Source organism: Heloderma suspectum, chromosome 7, assembly GCF_057233095.1.
Source record: "Heloderma suspectum isolate Gila_16-S chromosome 7, 16-S_ref, whole genome shotgun sequence".
Taxonomy (NCBI): Eukaryota; Metazoa; Chordata; class Lepidosauria; order Squamata; family Helodermatidae; genus Heloderma; species Heloderma suspectum.
Window position 1 is genome coordinate 15,907,431 of NC_139464.1, and position 22,833 is coordinate 15,930,263.

At 45.9% G+C, this 22,833-nt stretch overlaps 1 protein-coding gene across 3 annotated transcripts in view; it reads right to left on the reverse strand.

Moving 5' to 3' along the window:
- SOX5 (SRY-box transcription factor 5) overlaps positions 1 to 22,833 on the reverse strand; it is a 738,693-nt gene that overhangs the window by 302,632 nt on the left and 413,228 nt on the right. For all 3 annotated transcript variants that reach the window (XM_084809162.1, XM_084809164.1, XM_084809161.1), the window contains exons 5-6: positions 6,902 to 7,074; positions 5,979 to 6,047 (exon numbers count right to left, since the gene is read on the reverse strand). In XM_084809162.1, the coding sequence (XP_084665288.1) occupies positions 5,979 to 6,047; positions 6,902 to 7,074 (242 nt within the window). The remainder of the gene's footprint in view (positions 1 to 5,978; positions 6,048 to 6,901; positions 7,075 to 22,833) is intronic.

Genomic DNA, 22,833 nt, shown 5'->3' on the forward strand with positions numbered 1-22,833 from the left:
CTAGGTTGATGATGATAATGACATTTGATTTATCCCACCTTTTTTTCCTCTTGCAAGGAACCCAAAGTGGCTTACATGATCCTCCTCCGTTTTATCCTCACAACAACCCCGTGAGGTAGTTTAGGCTGAGAGTCAGTGACTGGCCCAAAGTCACCCAGTGAGCTTCATGGCTGAGTGGGGATTAGAACCCAGATCTCCCGAGGCCCAGTCCAATACAATAACCACAACACCACACTGGATCTCTGTGTAGGAGCACAGCAGGAAGGTTCACATGACCGCCCACATGTGTTCAAAGAATGTGTGAGGGGGGTTATGTGGCTGTGTAGGCTAGTGCCACCCCTGCAGCTGATCCATGCTGTGACCACACTGATGTTACCAGCAGAATTGCTTCCCCACTGTCCACATGCATGGCCAGCATGGGAAAGGGCTCTACACACATATTAATGTATGCAGATAGAACTCATCCATGTGGGCAGGCGGGGGGGGGGCACTTTGATTGGACTAGGTTGCTCTAGTCCATGGAGGAGCTCTATGTGGTCCATTAGTGTAAAGCCCATTCCCACACCAGCTGAATGTGTGGATGAGGGGTGTGGGTGCGGGTGGCAAGTGCTGGTGGGGGGAGGCCGGACTAGGCTCCATGGCCCTGGAACCCCCTCAGATGTTCTTTCAACATGTGGAGGGGCTCACCTGGACCCTTCTATAGTGAATGGAATGACATCAGAACACTATATAGCAAAACAAATTTGCCCACGTGATAACAGGACTAAGGCAAACTGAAGCCAGTTGTGAGTGAGGGCAATACTAGCATTTGAACCTTGTTGCAGCAGATCAACAAAGGGCTTTTTGACATGGCTGAAAATAATAGCAAAAAGCAGTTCCCATTTCGATCCACTCTTGTGTTGTCAAGGGGACCTTGGGCTTGTATTCCTCTAATACATACACCCCATATGCCCCATGGGAAACTGCTAAGGGGATTTTCAAAAGCTCTTTGTGATATGTCATGTTGGGAGGTGCCTGAACTCACTCTCTGGATGCTAGCCTGCAACAACGGACATCACATCACTTCGAACTGTGTTTATATCAATTAATAAGAATTCCATGAGGGGAAAAGTGATCTGCTGTCACTGCAGTTTAGAAACCAATGTGGCACCCCACCCACCCAGGAGCCAGCAAATTGAGATGCATAAATCTTTATGTCCAACAGACCCAGGATCCATGGTGGTGAGTAAGATGGTGGTTGATGACTGCATCATGACCCATTCGCATGGGTAGTTGTGTGGGTCTTTTAGAGGTGGCAACATGGGTTAAAGAGGCTGCAGTTAAGCAGCTCCTCAAAGTCACCCTTCTACCCCAATATTTATTTATTAACTTTATTAATCGCCCATCTGGCTGGTCACCCAGCCACTCTGGGTAATGTACAAAATATATAATAAAACAGTTTAAAACAATAAAATTCTACAATAAAAACATTTTCTAAAATACCCTAACCCACCCCAAATGCCTGCCTGAACAACCACGTTTTTAATGCACAGCAGAAGCTCATTAAAGAGGGGGCATGGAGGAGTTCCCTAGGGAGGGAGTTCCACAGAGTGGGGGCCACCACAGAAAAGGCCCTCTCCCTTGTCCCCACCAGTCTAGCTGTCCTGGCTGGTATATTGTCCCCACAATATAACTGTGGTGTAGATTTCCTAGAAAACATGATTTAATTGTTTATTTGTTCTGGCTACCCATAGCAATTCAGACACCAGAAGCACCAAAGCTAACACTAGGGATGCTAGAGGAAATAATTTATTTATTATATTTATATCCTGCCTTTTTTTCTTCTTGCAAGGAACCCAAGGTGGCTCCCGTGGATGTCCTCCTCTCCATCTTATCCTCACGACAACCCTGTGAGGTAGGTTAGGCTGAGAGTCAGTGACTGACCCAAAGTCACCCAGTGAGCTTTATGGCCCGGGACTAATCTGACCCAGGACTAGAATCCGGGTCTCCTGAGTCCTAGCCCATGTTATCACAGGAGGCGTGGCTGAGTCACAGCCCCATGGAGCTTTTGATAGAAAAGTCAGTCATGCCCCAAGGGGGGCCTGCTCCAGTTCCTCTGGCCTGCATGGTTCTGATTGACTTGTCTGAGCAATTGTAGAGTGATCAGATTTGGTAGATTTGACTAAAGCAACTTTGACCCATCACACAAAACGTTACTCCAGCACTGCAGTGTGGAATAGGTGGGAAATAATATATCAAGTGGTATAAAAGTATTGAATGAATGAATGAATGAATGAGTGACAGAACCCTAATTATAAAAGTCGATTTGTCCATGGCAGAAAAATTCCTACTCAGCACCCCCCTCCCCAAAGCTGACTGGCAACACTCATCTTGCAATGCTTAAGGCATTAAGAGAGCAATCCTATGGCTGGTAGACACTGTTTAGTGGGCCATAGGATATGCTAATTTCCAGGAACCGACCTCGGAGCCCGTGCTCCAAGGTCTGTTCCCAGAAAACTGACCGCCCCTATCATCCACGCTGCCTCGGAGGCAGCACGGAGAAGCCCCGTCCTCCGCGCTTGCAAGAGGAGCACAGAGTGACTGAAAAGGGGTGGGGCGGCTGGGGGCAAAAACGGCTGTCTAGCAAAAAATAGCAAGGCAGGAGAGGTGTGGAAGGAATGATCCCCCATGCCTCTCCTGCTTCACTTTGGATAGGAGGTCATCTCCAAGGTCGGAGGTGGCCACCTATCTAGTTAGGATTGCACCCTAAGGGAGCAATCCTACCAGGACAGGCGGCCGCCTCCAAACTTGGAGGCAACCACCAATCCAATGCAGGGAAGGAGAACTGCAGAGGGGATCATCCCCTCCACACTTCAGGCACCCTGCATTTGCGGCTGGACAGCCATTTTCAGCTGTCAAGCTGCGGGAAGGCGGAGTGGGGGAAGCGGCTGCTGGATGACATGTTGGATGTGTCATACCGGCATTTCCGCCTTCCCCACCACGAAATGCCCCCAGGAATGCCCTGTTTTTGCCGCTCCATGCTCCTATTCCAAGCGCACAGCACAGGGCTGTTCCGTGTTACCTACGAGGCAGCACAGGGCGGGGGAGAGATCGGTTCTCAGGGAACTGAACTTGAAGCACGGGCTCCGAGGTTGGTTCCTGGAAACCAACATATCCTATGGCCATCAAGCCACTGACTAGCGACCATAGGATTGCACCCTAATTCCATCTTTGCAAATTCCAGTCCAAAATTACCTGATCCACACCTCTTGGACTTGCGTGTAAATCGGAACTTAGCTATCCACCAGATTTCACACTTCCAAATACTGTGACACGTGTCCCAGTAGTTCAAATGTATCAAAAATATGCATTTAAATATGCATTTTTAAAATGTAGATTAAAATGGAAATGGAATGGAATTATGGGTAAAAATATACCAAAGTGACATGGTCCAGAAATAGAGTTGCCCATTCTCAGCTAACCCAATAAACAGAATGATATGCCATGTCCAAATAAAATATGGACAGAAACAAGTTTGCTTTTTACACACACACACAAATTAACATTAGTATGGACCATGATCATTACTGCTAAAGCAATATAAAACAACAAGAATGAGAAATAGTCAAAGTACTTCTTGATAGAATAATGGTTAAGCCAGGTTTGGGAAAGTTGTATTGATGGTTCAAAAGGGCTCACTGCACACAGTTATGGAAAAAAATGGTCCTTGTATTAGGTTCTGTATAGCCTCTGTTCTTTTCTGGAATACAAGGTATGATGCCAATTTTGACCCAGAAATTATATTGGTTGTGGACTGATTTGCCTATTTTCTCAAATCAGAGAAACTATTTTCTCTCTGTAAAAAATACGGTATGTATGAATCTGTTCTTTTGAAAGGGTTCTCCCCCTCCACCACCACAAAAAAAGAAAAGTGTATTTTCACAAAACATCAGAAAGGTTAAGATGAAAGCAACAGCGATAGTATCTGCTACCTGGTTCAGCTCAGGTATAAATCAGATCTTAGAGGCTTTGCTCCAATCCAGTTAGCAGCATGTACTAACTGGAAGAACTGAGATCTTAATGATATAGGGTGGGATAGAAATGTTTTAAATAAATAAATAAGAAATAAGAAGAATCACTCAAATAATGCTGAGCCACTGTTCAGAAAGGGAAGCGGCGGCGGCGGGGGGGGGGGTACATCCTTGTTGCTATCTGATGTCCACCGAAAAGTGCTGTTGCTGATTGCTTGACTGGGGCTATGCCTGTAGAGCCCTAGCTGCTGTTAGCTCACTGGCCTTGTGTCTAATCATCAGGGACATTCCTTTTTGTAGACATACTTTGTTCTAACATAGTAGAGGTTGGTGGTTCCTGTGTCGGAGGGGGAATGAATCCGCTCTAGGTTTCAGTCAGAACCAGTGAGAACTCTAAAGGAGCTACCCAAGGTGCTGAACCCATTTGAGGGTTCAAATGAAATGAAACCCAGCGCGGATTCATGGCCCCATTGACATAGGAGCCACCAGCCTCCACTGTTCTAACATACCAACTTCTACATAAACAGGCCAATTTCCACTTCTGTATAAAATGACGTGCTTAAAGTGAATGAACATATTTACCGATATACATTTTTCTGGATCCCTCTACATGATTTCTTGCATTTTCTTTTCATTAAAAACAAAACTCTTTTATAAGAGGCTGCTCAAGAAAACTTTTTAAACCAATTCTCCACCCTTTTTCTACTACATAAAAAACGGGTTAGGATAATAACAGGACTTCCCTAACAAACAAGCAAGCAAGCAAACAGGTGGGAATGAATTCATTCTTATAATCTTAGAAGTGCATGGAGACTGGGGTTACAACTGAAAGACTCACCTCTGGATTCATGAGGACTAGGAAAACATTTTAGGAAAGCAACCTAGGATTAGGATGCCATCTCTGCAGCAGATATGAGCTTTCATTGCAGACAATGGGTTGAATCCAGACCTCTTTCTTTCTTTCTTTCTTTCTTTCTTTCTTTCTTTCTTTCTTTCTTTCTTTCTTTCTTTCTTCTGCAGACAATGGGCTGTCTTGCATGGCCAGCAATGGGTTGGATACAGATTAAAGTAATTAATTACTTCAATCCAGTTGATTTCAATGGGTCTACAATAAGTATGACTTAGTTTGGATCCATACAATCATAGAATAGTAAGGTTGGAAGGGCCTATAAGACCATCAAGTCCAATCCCCTGACCCCAGCTCAATGCAAGAATCTAAGTCAAAGCATCCCTGGCAGATGGCTGTCCAGCTTCATCCTGAATGCCTCCAGTGTGGGAGAGTCCACCACCTCCCTAGGTAATAGGTTCCATTGCCATACTGCTCTGACAGTCAGGAAGTTTTTCCTGAAGTTCAGGCAGAATCTGGCTTCCTGTACCTTGTGCTCATTATTCCATGTCCTGCACTCTGGGATGATTGAGAAGAGATCCTGGCCTTCCTCTCTGTGACAACTTTTCAGGTACTCGAAGAGTGCTATCCTATCTCCCCTCAGTCTTCTCATCTCAAGGCTAAACATGCCCACTTCTTTCAGTCTCTCCTCATAGGGCTTTGTTTCCAGTCCCCTGATCATCTTTGTTGCCCTCCTCTGAACCCTCTCCAGTTTGTCTGCATCCTTCTTAAAGTGTAGCGCCCAGAACTGGACACAGTACTCAAGTTGAGGCCTAACCAGTGTTGGGGAGAGAGGAACTAGTATTTCATGGAATTTGGAAACTATGCTTCTATGAATGCAGCCTGAAATAGCATTTGCCTTTTTTGCAGCCACATCACATTGTTGGCTCATATTCCAACTCAGTACAAACAAGCACACCAGTACCTACAGCCACAACCACAGATTTGAAATTAATGTAACTCTGCATATACTCGGACACATTTGTCTATCTATGAATGACCACAATTCATTGAACTGGAGGGCATGGAAAGGGCATGAAGAAAGATGGAAATCATTAACAGATAGATTCACAATCTCTGACCTGGATCTGTTGCTGAAGAAGGTTGATTTTGTGTTGCTGCTGCAGGAGCTGCTGCTGTTGTCTTGCAATCTGCAGGGTCAATATTCAAACAACGTAACTTAACAGGGGTTTAATCACACAGATCCTCCTCTTAAAACTGGGAGAAGAGGCAAGTGAAGAGAGGGGCTGTTCAGGAAACATGGGCCAGGGAGGCGGGGGTAAGCAGTGGAAAATATTCACAAATGGCCTAAGAACAGGCGAGGATCTGGAGTCCTGGCGCAATGATGGGGGGAAGTGACAAAGGAGGTAGAAAAGAATGAAGACTACGTGGGCTAGAGTGAGAGAGACTGAATTTCACAGATTTATTTGAAATAACTGGCCAAAGCGTTGCCTTTTAGCCATCTACTTTTGTTGGTGTTGTTATTCATTACAGCATGGCAAATTTAAAACAATGGATGGGTGTTGAGCATTTGAACCACTCCACAACTGGGCCAAATTATGCTGTGTTTAAATTTGGAAGCGGGGTGCGGGGAGGGGGAGGCCAGGTCCCCTTGTCTCTTGTCCTGTCCCCTTACCTTCTGTTTTTAGAAGGATACAGGAGGGGCACAATTTGAGCAACAGCGAGGGGGAGAAGTCAGGGGGCTGCGACTTGTGGATTTCCCCCTACTATTTGAGCAGTCTACTTATGAGAAATCCTTGAAATCAGACATGCCCCTGCTCCTCCTGCTCACTAAAAATAATATGTGTGTCTACTGTCTATGTATTTTATTCAGTGGATTGTACCCCTCTTCAACCCCCCCCCCCAACAAAAAAATGGGTTCTGGGATCAGATCCTGAAATATTTCACGCCTCCTAAAATAAATCTATGTTAATGGAGTGTTAATATCTTACTCCCAAACAAAAGAGCAGGACTAGATTAAAAGCTCCTTTGAACAGTTGCTCACCTGTTCCTGTTGCTGCTTGGCCAGTTCCATTTGTTGGCGTTGCTTCTCGATTTGTGAGGCTGCCAGTTTCTTCTGCTCGTCGTGAGCAGCTAGCAGCTGCTCCCGCAAACTGGTCAGCTGATTGATCATGCCCATAAGCTGCCTCTCTTTCTCAGCTAGGCTCTCTGGAGTCCCTGAGCATCATACGGTGACAAAAGGGAAAGGGAGAGAGCAGAGAGAGAGAATGAAAAATGAGAACTGGGTACAGTTCCAATCGAACAGTCCCTACAAAGCAGAGCAAAAAAATGCATATTGCAGTACAGTGCCCTAAAACAACTTAATTACTTACTTACTTGCTCGCTCAATTTTTTTTCCCTCCCACCTTTGGTGTATATCCAAGGGTTCTGATCTAGGGAGATACACGCATAGCAACAGCACATGATGCAGAGGGCAAGAATCTTCCAGAATCAGGCCACTCAGCAGAATGTTTGGGCTACTTTGACAGCGCTGATCACCTGGATGGGATCAATGGGGGTCCTGAATTCAGGGCTGGCTCCTGGGGTTGGACAAGAGGGTCCAGCAAGGTGCTGTCTGGTTCCACCCCACTTGGCCTTAAGGTGCAAAGGGGCAAGAGAGGACCCAAGCCTACTGGTGCCAAGAGACAGAAAACCACTGTCTAGTTGACAGAGGACAGCTATTGCACAACAGTAGTTGGCAACTATTGCTGGGTGGTGGAAGGCCCAGGGATCAGCAGTGGGCTTTCCTGGGACATCAGAAGCTGAGCAGTTGCCCAAAGGTGCCAACCCCCAATAATAGTCTTCCTTGAAGCCAAGCCCTTCCTTTCCCCCTCCATGTTCTTGGACATTGAGAGCTGATCTGTACTTTACACTCTGGACATCAGAATACTTGTGATGAATCCTCCCCTTCCGACTGTATGAGTTCGGGCAATATGTACTGAGTTACCCCAGCCCCATCACAGGATCATCAATAGGGAAAATCAGTATGAGCTTCATGTAGTAAGATGCACCAAACAACACGGCTGGAGGGAGGGGAACTCATCACAGGGATACATGGGTGAATGTAACATATAAACCTGCTCTCCTTTCAGTAGAGCTTGGCAGGAGAACATCTACCTCCAGTACCAGAAACGGTGAGCCTATGTACACCAGTTGCTGGAGAACATGGGTGGGAGGGTGCTGTTGCACTCATGTCCTGCTTGTGGGTTTCCCGTGGGCAGCTGTTTGGCTACTGTGGAAACAAAATGCTGGACTACATGGACCCTTGGTCTGATCCAGCACAGCTCTTCTGATGTTCCTAAAACTTCCACAGGACCAGTGCATCACTAAAGCATCTGTTTGGATCCTGGCAACTGAAGGACTGCCTTCTCCCATATGAACTTGCTCAAGCCATTCTATCAGCTTCAGAGGCCCTGCTCTTGGGGCCACTTCCATTGGCCATACAACTGGCAAGTACCAGGGCCTTTTTGATGGTGACTCCACTGTTATGGGATTCCTTCCCAGAGAGATCCAGCAGGTCACTTTTTCTTCCTGCCCCTTGTCAAGACACTTTTTATTTAGATAGGACTTTAACTCATTTTCTCTCCTTGCCTTTTTGTTATCTCTTGCTCTGTCTTTGGGTATCATTTTTAGTGGCTGCAGCATTGTGGTTTTAATTAATGTGCTGTTAAGCATTTCCGCTTTTGATTAGTTGGATTCTGCTCTGAATACGCAGACCATGTAGAAAAGCAGCCTATACTGATATCAAAAAAATTAATAAATAAGGGCACAATACTATGGCTGCTAGTCAGTGGCTATACAGCCACAGGAGAGGTCGGTTCCCAGGAACCAACCTTGGAGCCTGTGCTCTGAGGTCGGTTCCCAGAGAGCTGACCTCCACCCCCTCCTGTGCTGCCTCCTAGGCAGCACAGAACGGCTGTGTGCTCCATGCTCGGAAGAGGCATGCAGAGCGATGAAAATGGGGTGTTCCTGGAGGCGTGCTGGAGTGGGGAGGGCGGAAGTGCCGTTGCGATGCTTCCTATGCGTCGTTTGGTTCCACCACCACCCCCCGCTCTTTCCACAGCTAGACAGGCGAAATCGGCTGTCTAGCCACGAATGTAGGGCGGCTGAAATGTGGAGGGGACGATCCCCTCTGTGCGTCACCTGCCCTGCATTGTGACCACCCATCCCAATAGGATTGTGCCTGCTGTCTTAAAATAGTCTGCACTCCGACAGACCAAGTACACAAAACTCCACTCCTAAAAGAGCAATGTCCTTCTGCCAACATCCATTGGGTTCTCCAAGTTTAAAAAGGAAAAAAAAAGAAAGAAAAAACCTGGTGGAAAGCTTATAGCCAACTCTCAGTCAGGCATGGGGGAAAGATCTATGCGTAATAATAGCTCCTTTAATCATCCTTTCTTGCCAGGATGGGAGAGTTTCCTATAATATATTTGCTAAAGCTATTCTAGGTTGGAATTCAATGCCTGCTCACACAAGGAGGTGTCTCTTGCTACCCTGGGAACAAATTCTCTACAGCGTAAGAGGTATCCCTGTCCACCACACATGTCACACAACATTTGGCCTAGACGTCTTTGCTAATTCCTGCCCTGTTCTTTGCAGCGACATCTTTTTGATGCTGCTCTCATTGGTCGCTGGCCTTTCAAATGCAACCCAGTCAGCCAGGTATGAAGACAAATGATGCTGGATGTCTCTGCATTTGAGCAGACACAGGGGGAGAGGGGAGGGGGAGGAAGAGGAGGGAGCAGCAATAGATTACTGGGTCACACAGCATGTATTTAGGGAAGCAAGCGCGTTGGGCAGGTTTGCATGCATACTCCAGAAATACCTTGAACAAGGTCTTTCCCCCCAAATACTTCTACCCTGCCTTTTAGTCAAGTAGGATCCCCAAGGCAGGAAGCAATATAAAAGTAACAATAAAGGCAATCATAAAATTAAAACAAGCTAAAACCACAAATCTAGAAACAGGAAAACACAGTTATCAACAGTTCAGCAGTCAAACAATAACAGTGACAACCCCAAACCCTTTTCAAAATCATCCTGAAGGCTTGTTGGAAGTAACAAGTCTTTGCTGCTTAATGAAAATGGAGCAGAAAGGAGGCCAAATGGATCTCTCAGGGGAGAGCATTCCTAAGTTTAGGTGCCACAACTGAGAAAGTCCTGTCTGATGGGCCCACCTGCTGTACCTCTGACAGTGGTGGGTCACAGAGCAGGGCATCCCAGGTGGACCTGAGTGCACAAGCAGGTTCATCAACTCCATCTGATACGGCGGCTGCGCCCCTACCTTCCCGACCATCTGCTCCCATTGGTAGTACATGCCCTGGTCTCCTCTCGTTTAGACTACTGTAATGCGCTCTACGTGGGGTTACCCTTGAAGACGGTTCGGAAGCTGCAGCTGGTACAGAACATGGCGGCTCGCCTGATTAAAGGCAGCCGCCGGCGAGATCACATCACTCCAGTGCTGAAGGAGTTGCACTGGTTACCAGTTGTTTTCCGGGCCAAATTAAAGGTGTTGGTTTTGACCTTTAAAACCCTATATGGTTCCGGCCCAGCCTATCTTAAGGAGCGCCTCCAGCAACACCAGACAGGCCGCTTAACAAGATCAGCCTCGGATGGCCTTCTCTCTGTCCCATCAGCCAGGAGAGCTAGACTGGTGGGGTCGAGGGAGAGGTTTGCTTGGTTTTTGTGTTTTTGTGTTGGTTTTCTGTGGTGGCCCCCACTCTGTGGAACTCCCTCCCTAGGGAACTCCGTCATGCCCCCTCTTTTATGAGCTTCCGTCGTGCATTAAAAACGTGGTTGTTCAGGCAGGCATTTGGGGTGGGTTAGGGTATTTTTTTTAAAAAAAATTATGGTAGAATTTTATTGTTTTAAATTGTTTTATGGTGTGTTGTATATCACCCAGAGTGGCTGGGTGACCAGCCACATGGGCGATTAATAAATTTAATAAATTTAATAAATAAATAAATAAATAAATAAATAAAATCAGAGAGGAGAAGGTATTTAAGACATTAAAATCAGTGGGTTTCAGACTGTGTTGCCAAGTGCTCACCATCAGGCAATCAACCCTCTTTCGTGCCCCAGAAAACATCCTGATTACACTAGGGGGATAATGCTGATTCACATTCCCCCCCCCCATTTCCTGCAATAGCTGTGCTATGTCCCCTGGACTGCAAGGAGGTCAAATCAGTCAATCCTAAAGAAAATCAACCCTGACTACTCATTGGAAGGACAGATACTGAAGCTGAAGCTCAAATATTTTGGCCACCTAATGCAAAGAGTAAACTCTCTGGAAAAGACCCTGATGCTGGGAAAGACTGAAGGCAAACGGAGAAGGGGACGGCAGAGGATGAGATGGCTAGATAGTATCACTGATGCAATGAATATGGACTTGAGCATGCTCCGGGAGAGAGTGCAGGACAGGAAGGCCTGGCGTGCTATGGTCCATGGGGTCACGAAGAGTCGGACACGACTGAACAACTAAACAACAACAATTTTCCATTGATATAGATAGATAGACAGACAGACAGACAGACAGACAGACAGACAGACAGATTTGCAAAAAAATGTCATGGAGCAAGTAATTCCGCCTCTTGAGATTTAAAAGAAGAAAGAAAGTGTTGGCAAAACTTCCTTGTTAAAGAAACAGGACTCATCCAATCGGTGCAAAAGATGGGCAGGATGTGTTTATGGAGAAACTCAACAGAAATCAGCAAATGCTTACCCACAGTTCACCAGGGTAATCTGGGGGCCAGGGCAATGAAATTGCGGGGGGGGGGTGATGTCACACACAAAAATTATAATGAAGAAATCCTCAGGGTTTTTTTTTTAAATGGTCTCCTTGCCTCTGCTCATGTGAACAACTCACATTTTATTAAACAAAACAAACAAAAAACATTTGTCAGGGGGCCGTCCACTGCAGAGGGCCCTGGGACAAACTGCTCTGCCCCCCACCCCCCGGGCAGGCCTGTAGTTAACTACATAAAAGAAGGCAATTGTCTACGTGACACATGCCAACTACACATGCAATATGTAAAGCTTGCTTGCCAGCATGTGATATATGTGGAGCTGTCTTTGGAAAGGCTTTAGAAACTTCAGCTGGTTCAAAAATACAGTGACCAGAGCATATTTCAGATCTCCTCTGGCTTCTAGTTTGCTTCTAGGCACAATGCAAAGTGATGGTTTTGGCACAGAAAACTCTAAGTGGTCTGGGACCAAAGCACTTAAAGGGCCTCCTTCTCCCATGTGAACCTGTCGAGCAACTGAAATCATCAACACAGAAACCTTTCTCCAGGTGTTCCCACCTGTCTAGGGGTAGGGGCTTTTCCATGCTGGTGCCCCAATTGTGCAACTCGCTCCTGTCAGACATTCTCCAGATGCATTCTCTTTGGCAACTTGTAGGGCCAAAACAGACATGACTTTAAATGTATGTCCAGCAGCTATGTATTTAAAAACAACAGCAGCAGCAGCAGCAGCAACAACAACAACAACAACTCTAAAGTAGGCACAGGGCCCAGATATAGAATGGGATTCTAGCATGGATCAAGGTCTGGATCATGCCTACTCTGGAGTAAAGATGAAAAGAAGACATTGCTGGAAGACACACACACACACACAGACACACACACACAGCCAGTGCGGTGTAGTAGCTAGACTGTTGGACTGGGAGTTGGGAGATCCAGGTTCTAGTCCCCACTCGGCCATGGAAGCTCACTGGGTGACTTTGGGCCAGTCACAGACTCTCAGCCCAACTTACCTCACAGGATTGTTGTTGTGAGGATAAAATAGAGAGGAGGAGGATTATGTACACTGCCTTGGGTTCCTTAAGGAGGAAAAATGTGGGATATAAATGTAATAATAATAATAATTTAAAGTAATGTCTATTTTGGCCCATAGTCGTCAGGAATGTGTCAATATTTTACTTGATCTTTTAATGGAGACAGGTTTTCAGTGCTATTTTTCTTGCAGTTTCATTGGGTCGTTGCTTTCTGGAAGGGGAGACATGATAGAGGTGTACAAAATTATGCATGGTGTGGAGAAAGTGGACAGGGAGACATTTTTCTCCCTTTCTCATAATACTAGAACCCGGGGACATCCCATGAAGCTGATTAGTGGGCCAGTCGGGACAGATAAAAAGAAGGACTTCTTCACACAGCATATAAACTATGGAACTCACTTGCACAAGATGTAGTAACGGCCACCCATTTAGATGGCTTTAAAAGGGGGTTAGAAAAATTCCTGGAGGGGAAGGCTATCAATAGTTACTAATCCTGATGGCTATGTGCTACCTCCAGTACCAGGGGCAGTGAGCCTAGGTACACCAGTTGCTGGGGAACATGGGAAGGAGGATGTTGTTGCACTCATGTCCTGCTTGTGGGTCCGTCCCTGCTCGACAGTTGGTTGGCCACTGTGTGAACAGAATACTGGACTAGATGGACCCTTGGTCTGATCCAGCATGGCTCTTCTTGTGTTCTTATACTGCCAGTACCTAAGCTTTAGAAAAGGCCTTTCAAATTTTAGAATGGGGAAAAATGCACAAAAGCCAGAAAACCACTCCACAATCAGTGGTTGGGGGAAAGGGGTTGGGCTCATCTAGGGAACCCTAGAGAGCTGGATTGGGACCTGAGGCAGTTTGGATTTGGCCACCAGACCTGAGGTTCCCCACCCCTGTTATAGTCTATATAAGCTACCCCAAATATTTCTGCACACAAGGAAGGTGGGGTTTAATTTCTTAAAAACAAAGAAGTAAATGTGTCAGACACACATGCCTATATTTAGGGATGGGTAAACCCCCCTGACATCCGGGGGTGGTGTGCCACAGGGAAACGTGGGCTGCTTAGGGCCCTGCGGATTTCCCGGAGCCTTGGTACATCTGCCATAGTTCACAGGGCTGTCTGAAAGGTATGATGGGCTAATGGCAGCCACCATTAGCCTATCGTGGGAAAATTCTGGCTGTAAATTGCATAGTTTATGACATTTGCCGCCGTAAAGCACTTCCTTCTAAGTAAGTTGTGGCCTTTTATGCCACAATTTACATAGAAGGAAGTGCTTTACGGCTGCAAATGTCGTAAACTATGCAATTTACAGCCATAATTTTCCTGTGATAGGCATTTTAGACAACAGGAGAGCCACCCTGAAAACTATGGCAGATGTGCCAGGTGAGGGGATGCCAGTCTACTGCAGAATCCAGAGGTCGGATTCCTGGAATTCAGCCTGATTTGGGTCCACAGCGTATTTCTTCAGCATCCCTCTTTCATCCCATGAAAAAATGCTGACACACGGAAATCATGGAATTTCCCGCATGGAAGCCACTTCTGTGGTAGAAATTCATCTTGCCTTCTAATAGCAGCCCACATGATGTCTCACTTTGGTGAAGCCTGCTACAAATGTGATCGGTCTAATAAAACTATAGCACTTTTTAAAAAAAATTGCCAAGCTCTTTTTGTGTGAGAGAACAGAAATGTATGGTAAAATAGTAAGAGTTAGGGAGGAAACCCTTCTAATTTTACAGTTTTCACTTCAAACACCATCAGAGACCAAGGCATTTTTGCAATAATGTTTGCCACCTGGACATGCAATTTGTCAGAAGTGTCTGTTACAAGTATTTGCATCCAAAGAGTTGTTTCAAAAAAGGAATTAGCAATTTCCTACCCCCAAAAAAGGTACAGTTGCAATTCTCCTAAAAGGCAATTCCTCAATTGCAAGATCAGCTAGACAGAAGCATTTTACACCTTTGGTTATCGTGTAATAAAAAAGTGTTTGATTTTATATAAGTGCTTGGGCAAGCAGATAAGTAACACTATATAGAATGTCTCTATTTGCAGAGCAAGGAAATGTGGAATTCAAGCCATATGTCAAGATAACACTTGCTGATAGACCCAACGCAATTCACTTTGCAGCTATGCAGGAGAGGTTTTTTCCCCCAAACAATCAACCAATTCCTTTCTTAGCAAGTAATAGCCGTGTGCTCTTGGAAAATATGCATACACCACAATATCTGCTCAGAACTGGCATTTCAGCTGTGTGATCTGGAATCAATTTTGACCTTGTGAAAATATTTGTAGTCTCCTTAATCTATCTGGAACATTATTGAGAAAAGATGATCTATTATATGGGGGAAATCACGAAATTGGTTTAGTCAGAGTGGAGCTAAAATGGAATAATCATCAGTCCCTCTAATAGCAAACTAGGGTGGTTATGTGCCTATTAATTTGGAAGCAAAATGGGGCCACCTAAAAATAAGACAGCGGTTTCTACTTACTCAGGAGACTCCCTAGGTATGCAGAGGTATATAAGTTTCTGCTCCTGAAAGTGCCCTGCTTGTATTTTGTGGAAAGACCTGTAGCTTAGGGGTAGAAATTCTAGGGATGCTGGAGAAATTCGAGATGGATTAAAATGAGCTTGGATTTCTAAGAATATGACTTGCGGAATCCGCTGCAGAGCGACCCCCTCAGGCCCTGGACTTTCCGTGGACTTTCGGATGATTTTTTTTACTTTCCCAAAATTTACGCATATAGATCCATAGAAAAATATGTAAGTTTCTGCTGAGGAAACGTAGAATGGAATAGGGGACAATACACTAAACGTTATGTACTGGGGTAAATTATGTGAATACTTGCGTAAATATTTACGTAACTATTTCCATATTTTTCCGCATAATGAAAAAAAAAATTCGCATCCGTTTGTGGGTGGATGATGGAACGAAAGGCATCTGACAATCCGCAAAATGCAGACGGAGCGGATTTTACTCAGTTTTTACACAGGCAAAGCACATATTTTGCATGCAGAAAGTCCCAGGTTCAATCCCTGGCTTCTCCAGGTAGGGCGAGGAAAGAATCCTGCCTGAAACCCTGGAGAGCCACAGCCAGTCAGTGCAGATAATACTGAGCTAAATGCAGTGGTCTCACTCTGTATAAGGCCGCTTCCTCTGTTCCTTGCAAACAAAGCATTTTTACAAAGGCACCATACCTCTGGAGTGCTCTCGCATTCAGAGGAAAGTAAACCCTGCGGCTTTGTCCCTGGAGCATCTCATAACTCTGGGCAGTAGAAAAGGCAACACCATTGTCTAGGGAAGAAAATCATTGGTGTGTGTGTGTGTGTGTGTGTGTGTGGAAATCCTCCAGCCAGTGCTCACAGAGGGCAGGGTTCAAAGCTAACCTCCCTTCTAACCCCAGTTCTAACCTCCCTTCGTGAACCAGTTTCCACTCTGTGTGAGGCGGCACTGCTCTTCTGAGCGTGCTACAGCTTGGCCACTCAAGTACAACCAAAGCCCTCTCGCATCTTACCATCAGCAGTCCGCTGAGGGCTATTTTGCAGGCACCCACTCTCCTGCTTTCACTGAGAGTCGCCTGCGCTCCAGGAGCCTGCAGGGGGGTGAGCAGCTGGATACCGATGCATACGTGGAAGGACTTTCCAGGTATGTAGAAAATAACAGTTTGTAAATTAAAAGGGGTGGTGGTGGTGGCCTGACAAGGACCGAGCTTTCTCCTTGCACTCCAGGAGCCACAAAATGTTGAAGGCAGAAGAGCATTTGTGGTGGTGGGGTGGACACAGTAAAGGAGGGGAATAATTAGTCTCCTCACGCTCTAAACACTGTATAGTATCCTGGAGTGGGGGATTAGGGCTAGCAGGATGCATAGCATCAAGTTAATTATCTCCCCTCTCCCTGACATATAAGGAGGCGCATTTTCCTTTCCCCACTTTCCAGGCCACCCTACAACACTATATAGTGGGGGTGGGCAACCTGTGGCCCACGGCCTAATTTTAAAAACCCTCTGCAAGTGATCAGTTCTAACCTCAATCTTCCCCTCTACTGGCAGCCTGATGAGCAGGGAGGGCAGGGAGAAAGGGGGGGGGGAATATGAGACAGAGAGAGAGAGAGAGAGAGAGAGGATGTCTTTTTTTTACTCTGGCCTCACCCACCTCTTGACATGCAACCCTCAAAAGATTACTCTAGAGGGATTGTGACTTCAAGTGCCATTTCCACCTAAGGAGAGGACTGGCAAAGCCTCTGTGGTTGTGAGCCCCCCACCCACCACCATGCTTACCCCTTCCCCTTCCCCAAGGGAAGGTTTGAGGGGGGAGAGGGGGGACTGGCAGGAAAGGTAACAGCAGGAGTAGATAGCAGAATGTGAGGTGTAAACCCCATTTCAGGTTGGGCTCAGCATGAAGGGAGGTGGACCCAGCTAGAAATGGGGCTGGACATTTCAAGTGGGGCAGGGTCTAATTTCAAACTCCTCCCTGCTTGAAGCCTCCCACCATCTTCAGTGAGCATGGTCCCTGCTCATAGGCCTACATCCTAAAGAAAGTAAGGGCTGAACAAGCAGATATTTGTACTCTGGCTGTACTGAGGGAGATCAGAGGGGAAAGTGGGGCCATTCCAGCAACCCTGCTGAAAGACAACTGAATTTTCCCCCTCTCCCTTCCCCATTCCTTTTTCCTTGTGTTGTGTCGTATGGCATCTCTATACCAGCCCAAAATCCTGCATTTAAAACAGGGCTTTCTGCTTCCATTTTAAATACAGAATCACGACTCCCCTTTTCACGTGCTTCCTTTCCCCTCTCCTTCACCCCGTATCTGAGCCTTCCATTATCTTTCATTGATCTTGCTCCTCTTCTTGCTGCTTTAACCCTTTTCATGGAGGAAACTGAAGTGGAACACAACGGGGTAATTTGATAGCTCATTATCTGTGATGTATTTAAAAATGGGACAAAGGGCATATAGTGCAGGAGATGCCTTGAATGTTCACAGCATCATGTAAAGAGCCCGCAAACTTCCATGAAGGAGCAATCTCAATCGCAGGATAAATGTTCAATGTGAAGGAGCCCTTAGAATCATAGAATAGTAGGGTTAGAAGGGGCCTTTAAGACCATTGAGTCCAACAACAACCTTCTTCTTCGATTGTAAGCAGAGAGACTGACTTGCTTTACTGATTATCTGTACACCGCTCAGGGAACCTTTTGGACTGAGGAGTGAGATAAAAATACGTCATATAAACAAATAAACAAATATTAATTGGGGGACATTTTTCAGAAAAAAATGTTTGTATCAGAAAAATCAAGACCATCCTTTTGCTGAATATGCAGTTTGAAGAATGAGGGGGAAAAAATGAGTGAAATGAAGATGCACATCCAAGTTTGAAAGTCAGAAGAAGGCACCCAAACGGTGTATATGCAATCACATACACACACACCCATCTAGTATGAGTAACTACCAAAATTAGACTGTAATTTTAAGAGAAACAAGAAGGAAATGCGCGGGCTTAATGTATTTGCAGCCAGCCCTATGATTGGCAGGTTGTCACAGTATGAAATGCCTGAGTCTGATCACGTTGCCAACAGAAGAAAACTGAGGTTTGCTGCTTTTCTTTCCCTCTTGTCTCAAGGCTGAAGAAGACGTCGGAGGCAGGCTTGATGAGCTCAAACATAATGCCTTCGAACATACCCCTCAAGTTACTCTAATTGACAGGGACGTCCCTGGTTTGAACCTAAGCTTTTAAGCTGTCCCTCCATCCCTCATTATCCTTGCAATACCCCCTGATTTTTCACCACAGGTTCCTTTTCTTCTGCATGCGCCAGCAACAGCTCTTCAGGACTCCACAGAGGGAGAAGCTCCTGGTTCAAGTCAGGTGTCTGCCATGAATGTACTAGGTCAGCATTTCTCAATCTTTTTGTTCCCCTGCAGGCCACTTGAAACTTGCTGAGGGCCATGGCAGGCCACTTAATGAACCTTTTTGTTCTACAAATCAAAGCATACAGCTTTTTTCCCCCCTTCAGTGCCAGCATCATAATCAAAACTAGTGCCATGTTATGAAAATCATGGGCCCGAGACCATAGTATTGTTTGACACTCTGTTTGATAATCTGGACCAGGTCAAAGCAGCTTTGATCTCCATCATCAGAAGTGTGGGGCCAACCACAGTTATTCCCAGCTGTTCTACAAACTTTCTGCAGGTCAACTGAATGGAAGTCACAGACTATCAGTGATCCACAGATCAGAGCTTGAGAACCCCTGCACTAGATGATTTACTATTCCAGGAGAAGACATTACTCTCTCAGTCCCACTGCCCCTGATGCGGCAATATGGGCCCTGATCTTACTTGAAGGACTCCTTCCCCAATACTTACCATCCGTGGACTTCAGATCAGCTGGGAAGGCTTTGCTTGTTGTGTGCTTGAGGAATGCGGCCCTTGGGGCTGCCACATATAGCAGGGCCTTTCCAGTAGAGATTTGGCTGTCCCACACACTGTTGTTATTTAGGCACCAGTTAAAGACCTATTTATTTGTGCAGGCTTTGTGACCATTGGCAAACACTCTCTTTTGTTTTTTGAGTGACTGATGGTGTTGATGGTTTTATTGTATTTTATTATATATTTGTGATTTACAGTCATGAAGTTGTGTATGTGGTATGTTGTTGTTTATTCATTCAGTCTCTTCCGACTCTTTGTGACTTCATGGACCAGCCCATGCCAGAGCTTCCTGTCAGCCATCGCCACCCCCAGCTCCCCCAAGGTCAAGTCCATCACCTCCAGAATATCATCCATCCATCTTGCCCTTGGTCGGCCCCGCTTCCTTTTGCCTTCCACTTTCCCTAGCATCAGCATCTTCTCCAGGGTATCCTGTCTTCTCATTATGTGGCCAAAGTACTTCAGTTTTGCCTTTAAGATCATTCCCTCAAGTGAGCAGTCCGGCTTTATTTCCTGGAGTATGGACTGGTTGGATCTTCTTGCAGTCCAAGGCACTCTCAGAATTTTCCTCCAGCACCACAGTTCAAAAGCATTGATCTTCCTTCGCTCAGCCTTCCTTATGGTCCAGCTCTCGCAGCCATAGGTTACTACGGGGAATACCATTGCTTTAACTATACGTTACTATCCAACCTGGGCTCTTTGTGAGGAAGATTGAGATGTAAAGCAAATATGGGGGCTATAATAGTGCCGAAATAACGTACGGGGTTGTTCTAAGCATTAATGAAGCAATATTTGTGAAATGCCTTAAACGTGAAATGTCATATAAATTTGAACTCTTATTGGTATTAGAGAGATCATAATCACACACTGTAAACTGTTTCAGGCAACTCACGATACCCTATTCTGGGTCCATTTCAAAAAACACATCTAGGGTGGCTATGTGTCCTAGTTTACAGAGGACAGTCTTCTATGGGAAGGTATCTTGAAGGACTTTCCAGTCTACGTCTGGTTTAAAGAACTGTAAGAAGCAAGAGGCAGGGCACTGGAGTTGCCCATCAGCAGAGAGCACCTAGACATCAGTATCACAATCTTCTCCGCTATAGTGAGATGCACATTTCTACTAAAGCGACTGTAATTATTTTTAAGTTTTCATGTGCACGTATAAATTAGCAAATGCAAATGTTATGCAAAGCTGCGCACTACCTTTTGGTGATATGTTTTCTCTTTTTTGGCAATGTGTAAGTGGCCACCTTACCCATTTCACAACATCCTGGTTTGGCATATGAAGTCACACCTCTGATCCATCTCATCCAGTATTGCCCACTCCGACTCAGTCTTTCCCAGTCCTGCCACCTCACCTGAGGTCCTCTTACCTGGAAATGTCAGGTGATGAACTTGGAACATTTGGCATGCAAAGCAATGCTCTAACAGGAGTCCTGATGGCATGTAACCCACCAAGCCTAACAAATCCCACCAACCGTATATAGTTTTGCAGCTCCACAGTGGTTGAAGCCCTAGGCAGGTAGCAAAAAGGCAAGATGAGTTGAGCCCATGATGGGTTGCCACAAATAGCTGGTAGAACACAAGCTCTACACACCTAATTTATTGTCCGTGGATGGAAGGAAAAGGAAAGGATAGGTTCCTCCTGTGCAAGCACTGGGTCATTACTGACCCCTAGAGGGACGCCTGCTTATGCTGGCGTTTTCATGGCAGACTATAGCGGAGTGGTTTGCCATTGCATTCCCCAGTTGTGACTACCTTTCCCCCAGCAATCTGATAGGGATGTCAGAATTTCTCCACGAATCTCGGGGAGGCCGAATGCCAGCGCATTCGGCCCCCCGAAATTGCTGGAGAAACGGTCTGCCCCCCCCCCCCGGGATGGGACTTACCTTGCTCGAATGTCCCTGGCAGCGGCAGCTCCGGCGGTGGTGTGGCAGTGGCGGCGGCCGGTCTTCTGACCGGCTGCCGCTGCCACCATTTCCAAGTAAAACAAACAAACAAACAAACGTGAAGGCTACATAAAGATTTATGTAGCCTATTACGGCTAGATTTTAAAAAAACACCGTGATAGGCTACTTAAAAAAAAAAAACAACGCATACGCAAATGGCGGCGCCCATGGGCGCCGCCATTTGCATTCCTTATTTTGGCACGTGTAGTCTACGTAAACATTTAAGGGCAACGCAAATAGCATTGCCCTTATTTTCACCGTAGTCTACGTAAATGTTTACGTAGACTACACGTGCCAAAAAAAGGAACGCAAATGGCGGCGCCCATGGGCGCCGCCATTTGCGTATGCGTTTTTTTTTTTAAGTCAGCCGTGATAGGCTACGTAAACATTTATGTAGCCTATCATGGCTGACTGCAGGGATGCAAACGGTGGCGGCTATGGCCGCCGCCATTTGTGTCCCGGCAGGAGACGAGGTTTCGCGGCCGGAGGGAAGGGGCGCCTCCCCCCCGGCCCGAATTTTGGCGGGGAGGGACAGGGCGCCTCCCCCCTGGCCAGAATTTCGGGGGGAGGGACGGAGCGCCTCCCCCCCACCGCGAAGCAAGCGTCAGGATCAGGTAAGGGACTTTCGTCCATCCCTACCATCTGGGTACTCATTTTACCAACCTCAGAAGGGCATTTAATTCAGACTCTGTTTTAGGCAAGAGGCTTCCATGCCTCCCTGATCTGAATGGACATTATAGAGATTAGGGTGGCCATTTCTGCATCGCCAAAAAAAGAGGTCAAAAGAGCTCACAGCTTTCATAAAATGTGCATTAGCTAATGGAGGTGTACAGATGCAGATTTAGACATAATCACTAGAATTTAAATAGAAATACATTACATCTCACCATGGTGGGTGACCAGTGCCCCAGTCTGCTATCCAGGTGCTAGCTGTGGATGGGCAACTTCAAGGCCTCCACTCTCCCTTTTTATGGTTCTTTATCTTTAAAGGAGACTTGGACAGGACAGTCCTTCAAGTAGAGGAGACCTTCTAAAAAGATGAGAGTCCTCTGGCTGCCCTTCAAATAGAGGACTGTCCTCTGTAAAAGAGAACACATGGCCATCCCAACAGACATACTGCTTGTTAGTAAAATCTTGGAGGGGAAAAAAAAACGATGCTAAGAATAAAACCAGAAAAAAACCCAATGAAATACATCTATATTTATATATTCACTGCTCATTCAACCCCCTATTGCTAGATTTCAACAACATTATTTTGCATTTAGACTTTGTTATTTTAGGATAAAGAATTGTTTTGCTAGAGAAGACAGTTGCTAGGTTTACAGTCTTGGGGGATTAAAAATGTTCTGTTTTCCCCATCTTTCTGAATTAAACATGCCTAACACTCAGATCCTAAGCATATTTTGGGTTCCCCCACAATGCTTCTAAGTAAAGTATGCTTATATATGACTAGTTGTGCTACTTGAGGATGGGAATGCACATTGGAAAGCAGAACCCATTGCCGAGAACGCAGTGCTGGCAGGCTACTGCTGCTGGGTGCACATTTAGCCTTGGTTCTCCCCCCTCTGTGCCTAGCTTGCGCAAGAGTTTGCACATTCAGCTGTGGAACTGGAATCCAGCTGGAATACAACCTAAGGAAGGCCAGATATAACTTTCTGCTTCAGCAGAAAACCATCTCCACTTTTGAAACAGAACCTGATAGATTTCTGCAGCATCCCAAAAGCAGGGATGGTTGAGAAATTAGTTTGGTTCGCATTTCAATGTGAGCTTACCCAGTGACCACTTCCCAAACCTAAACACGAACCAGAAC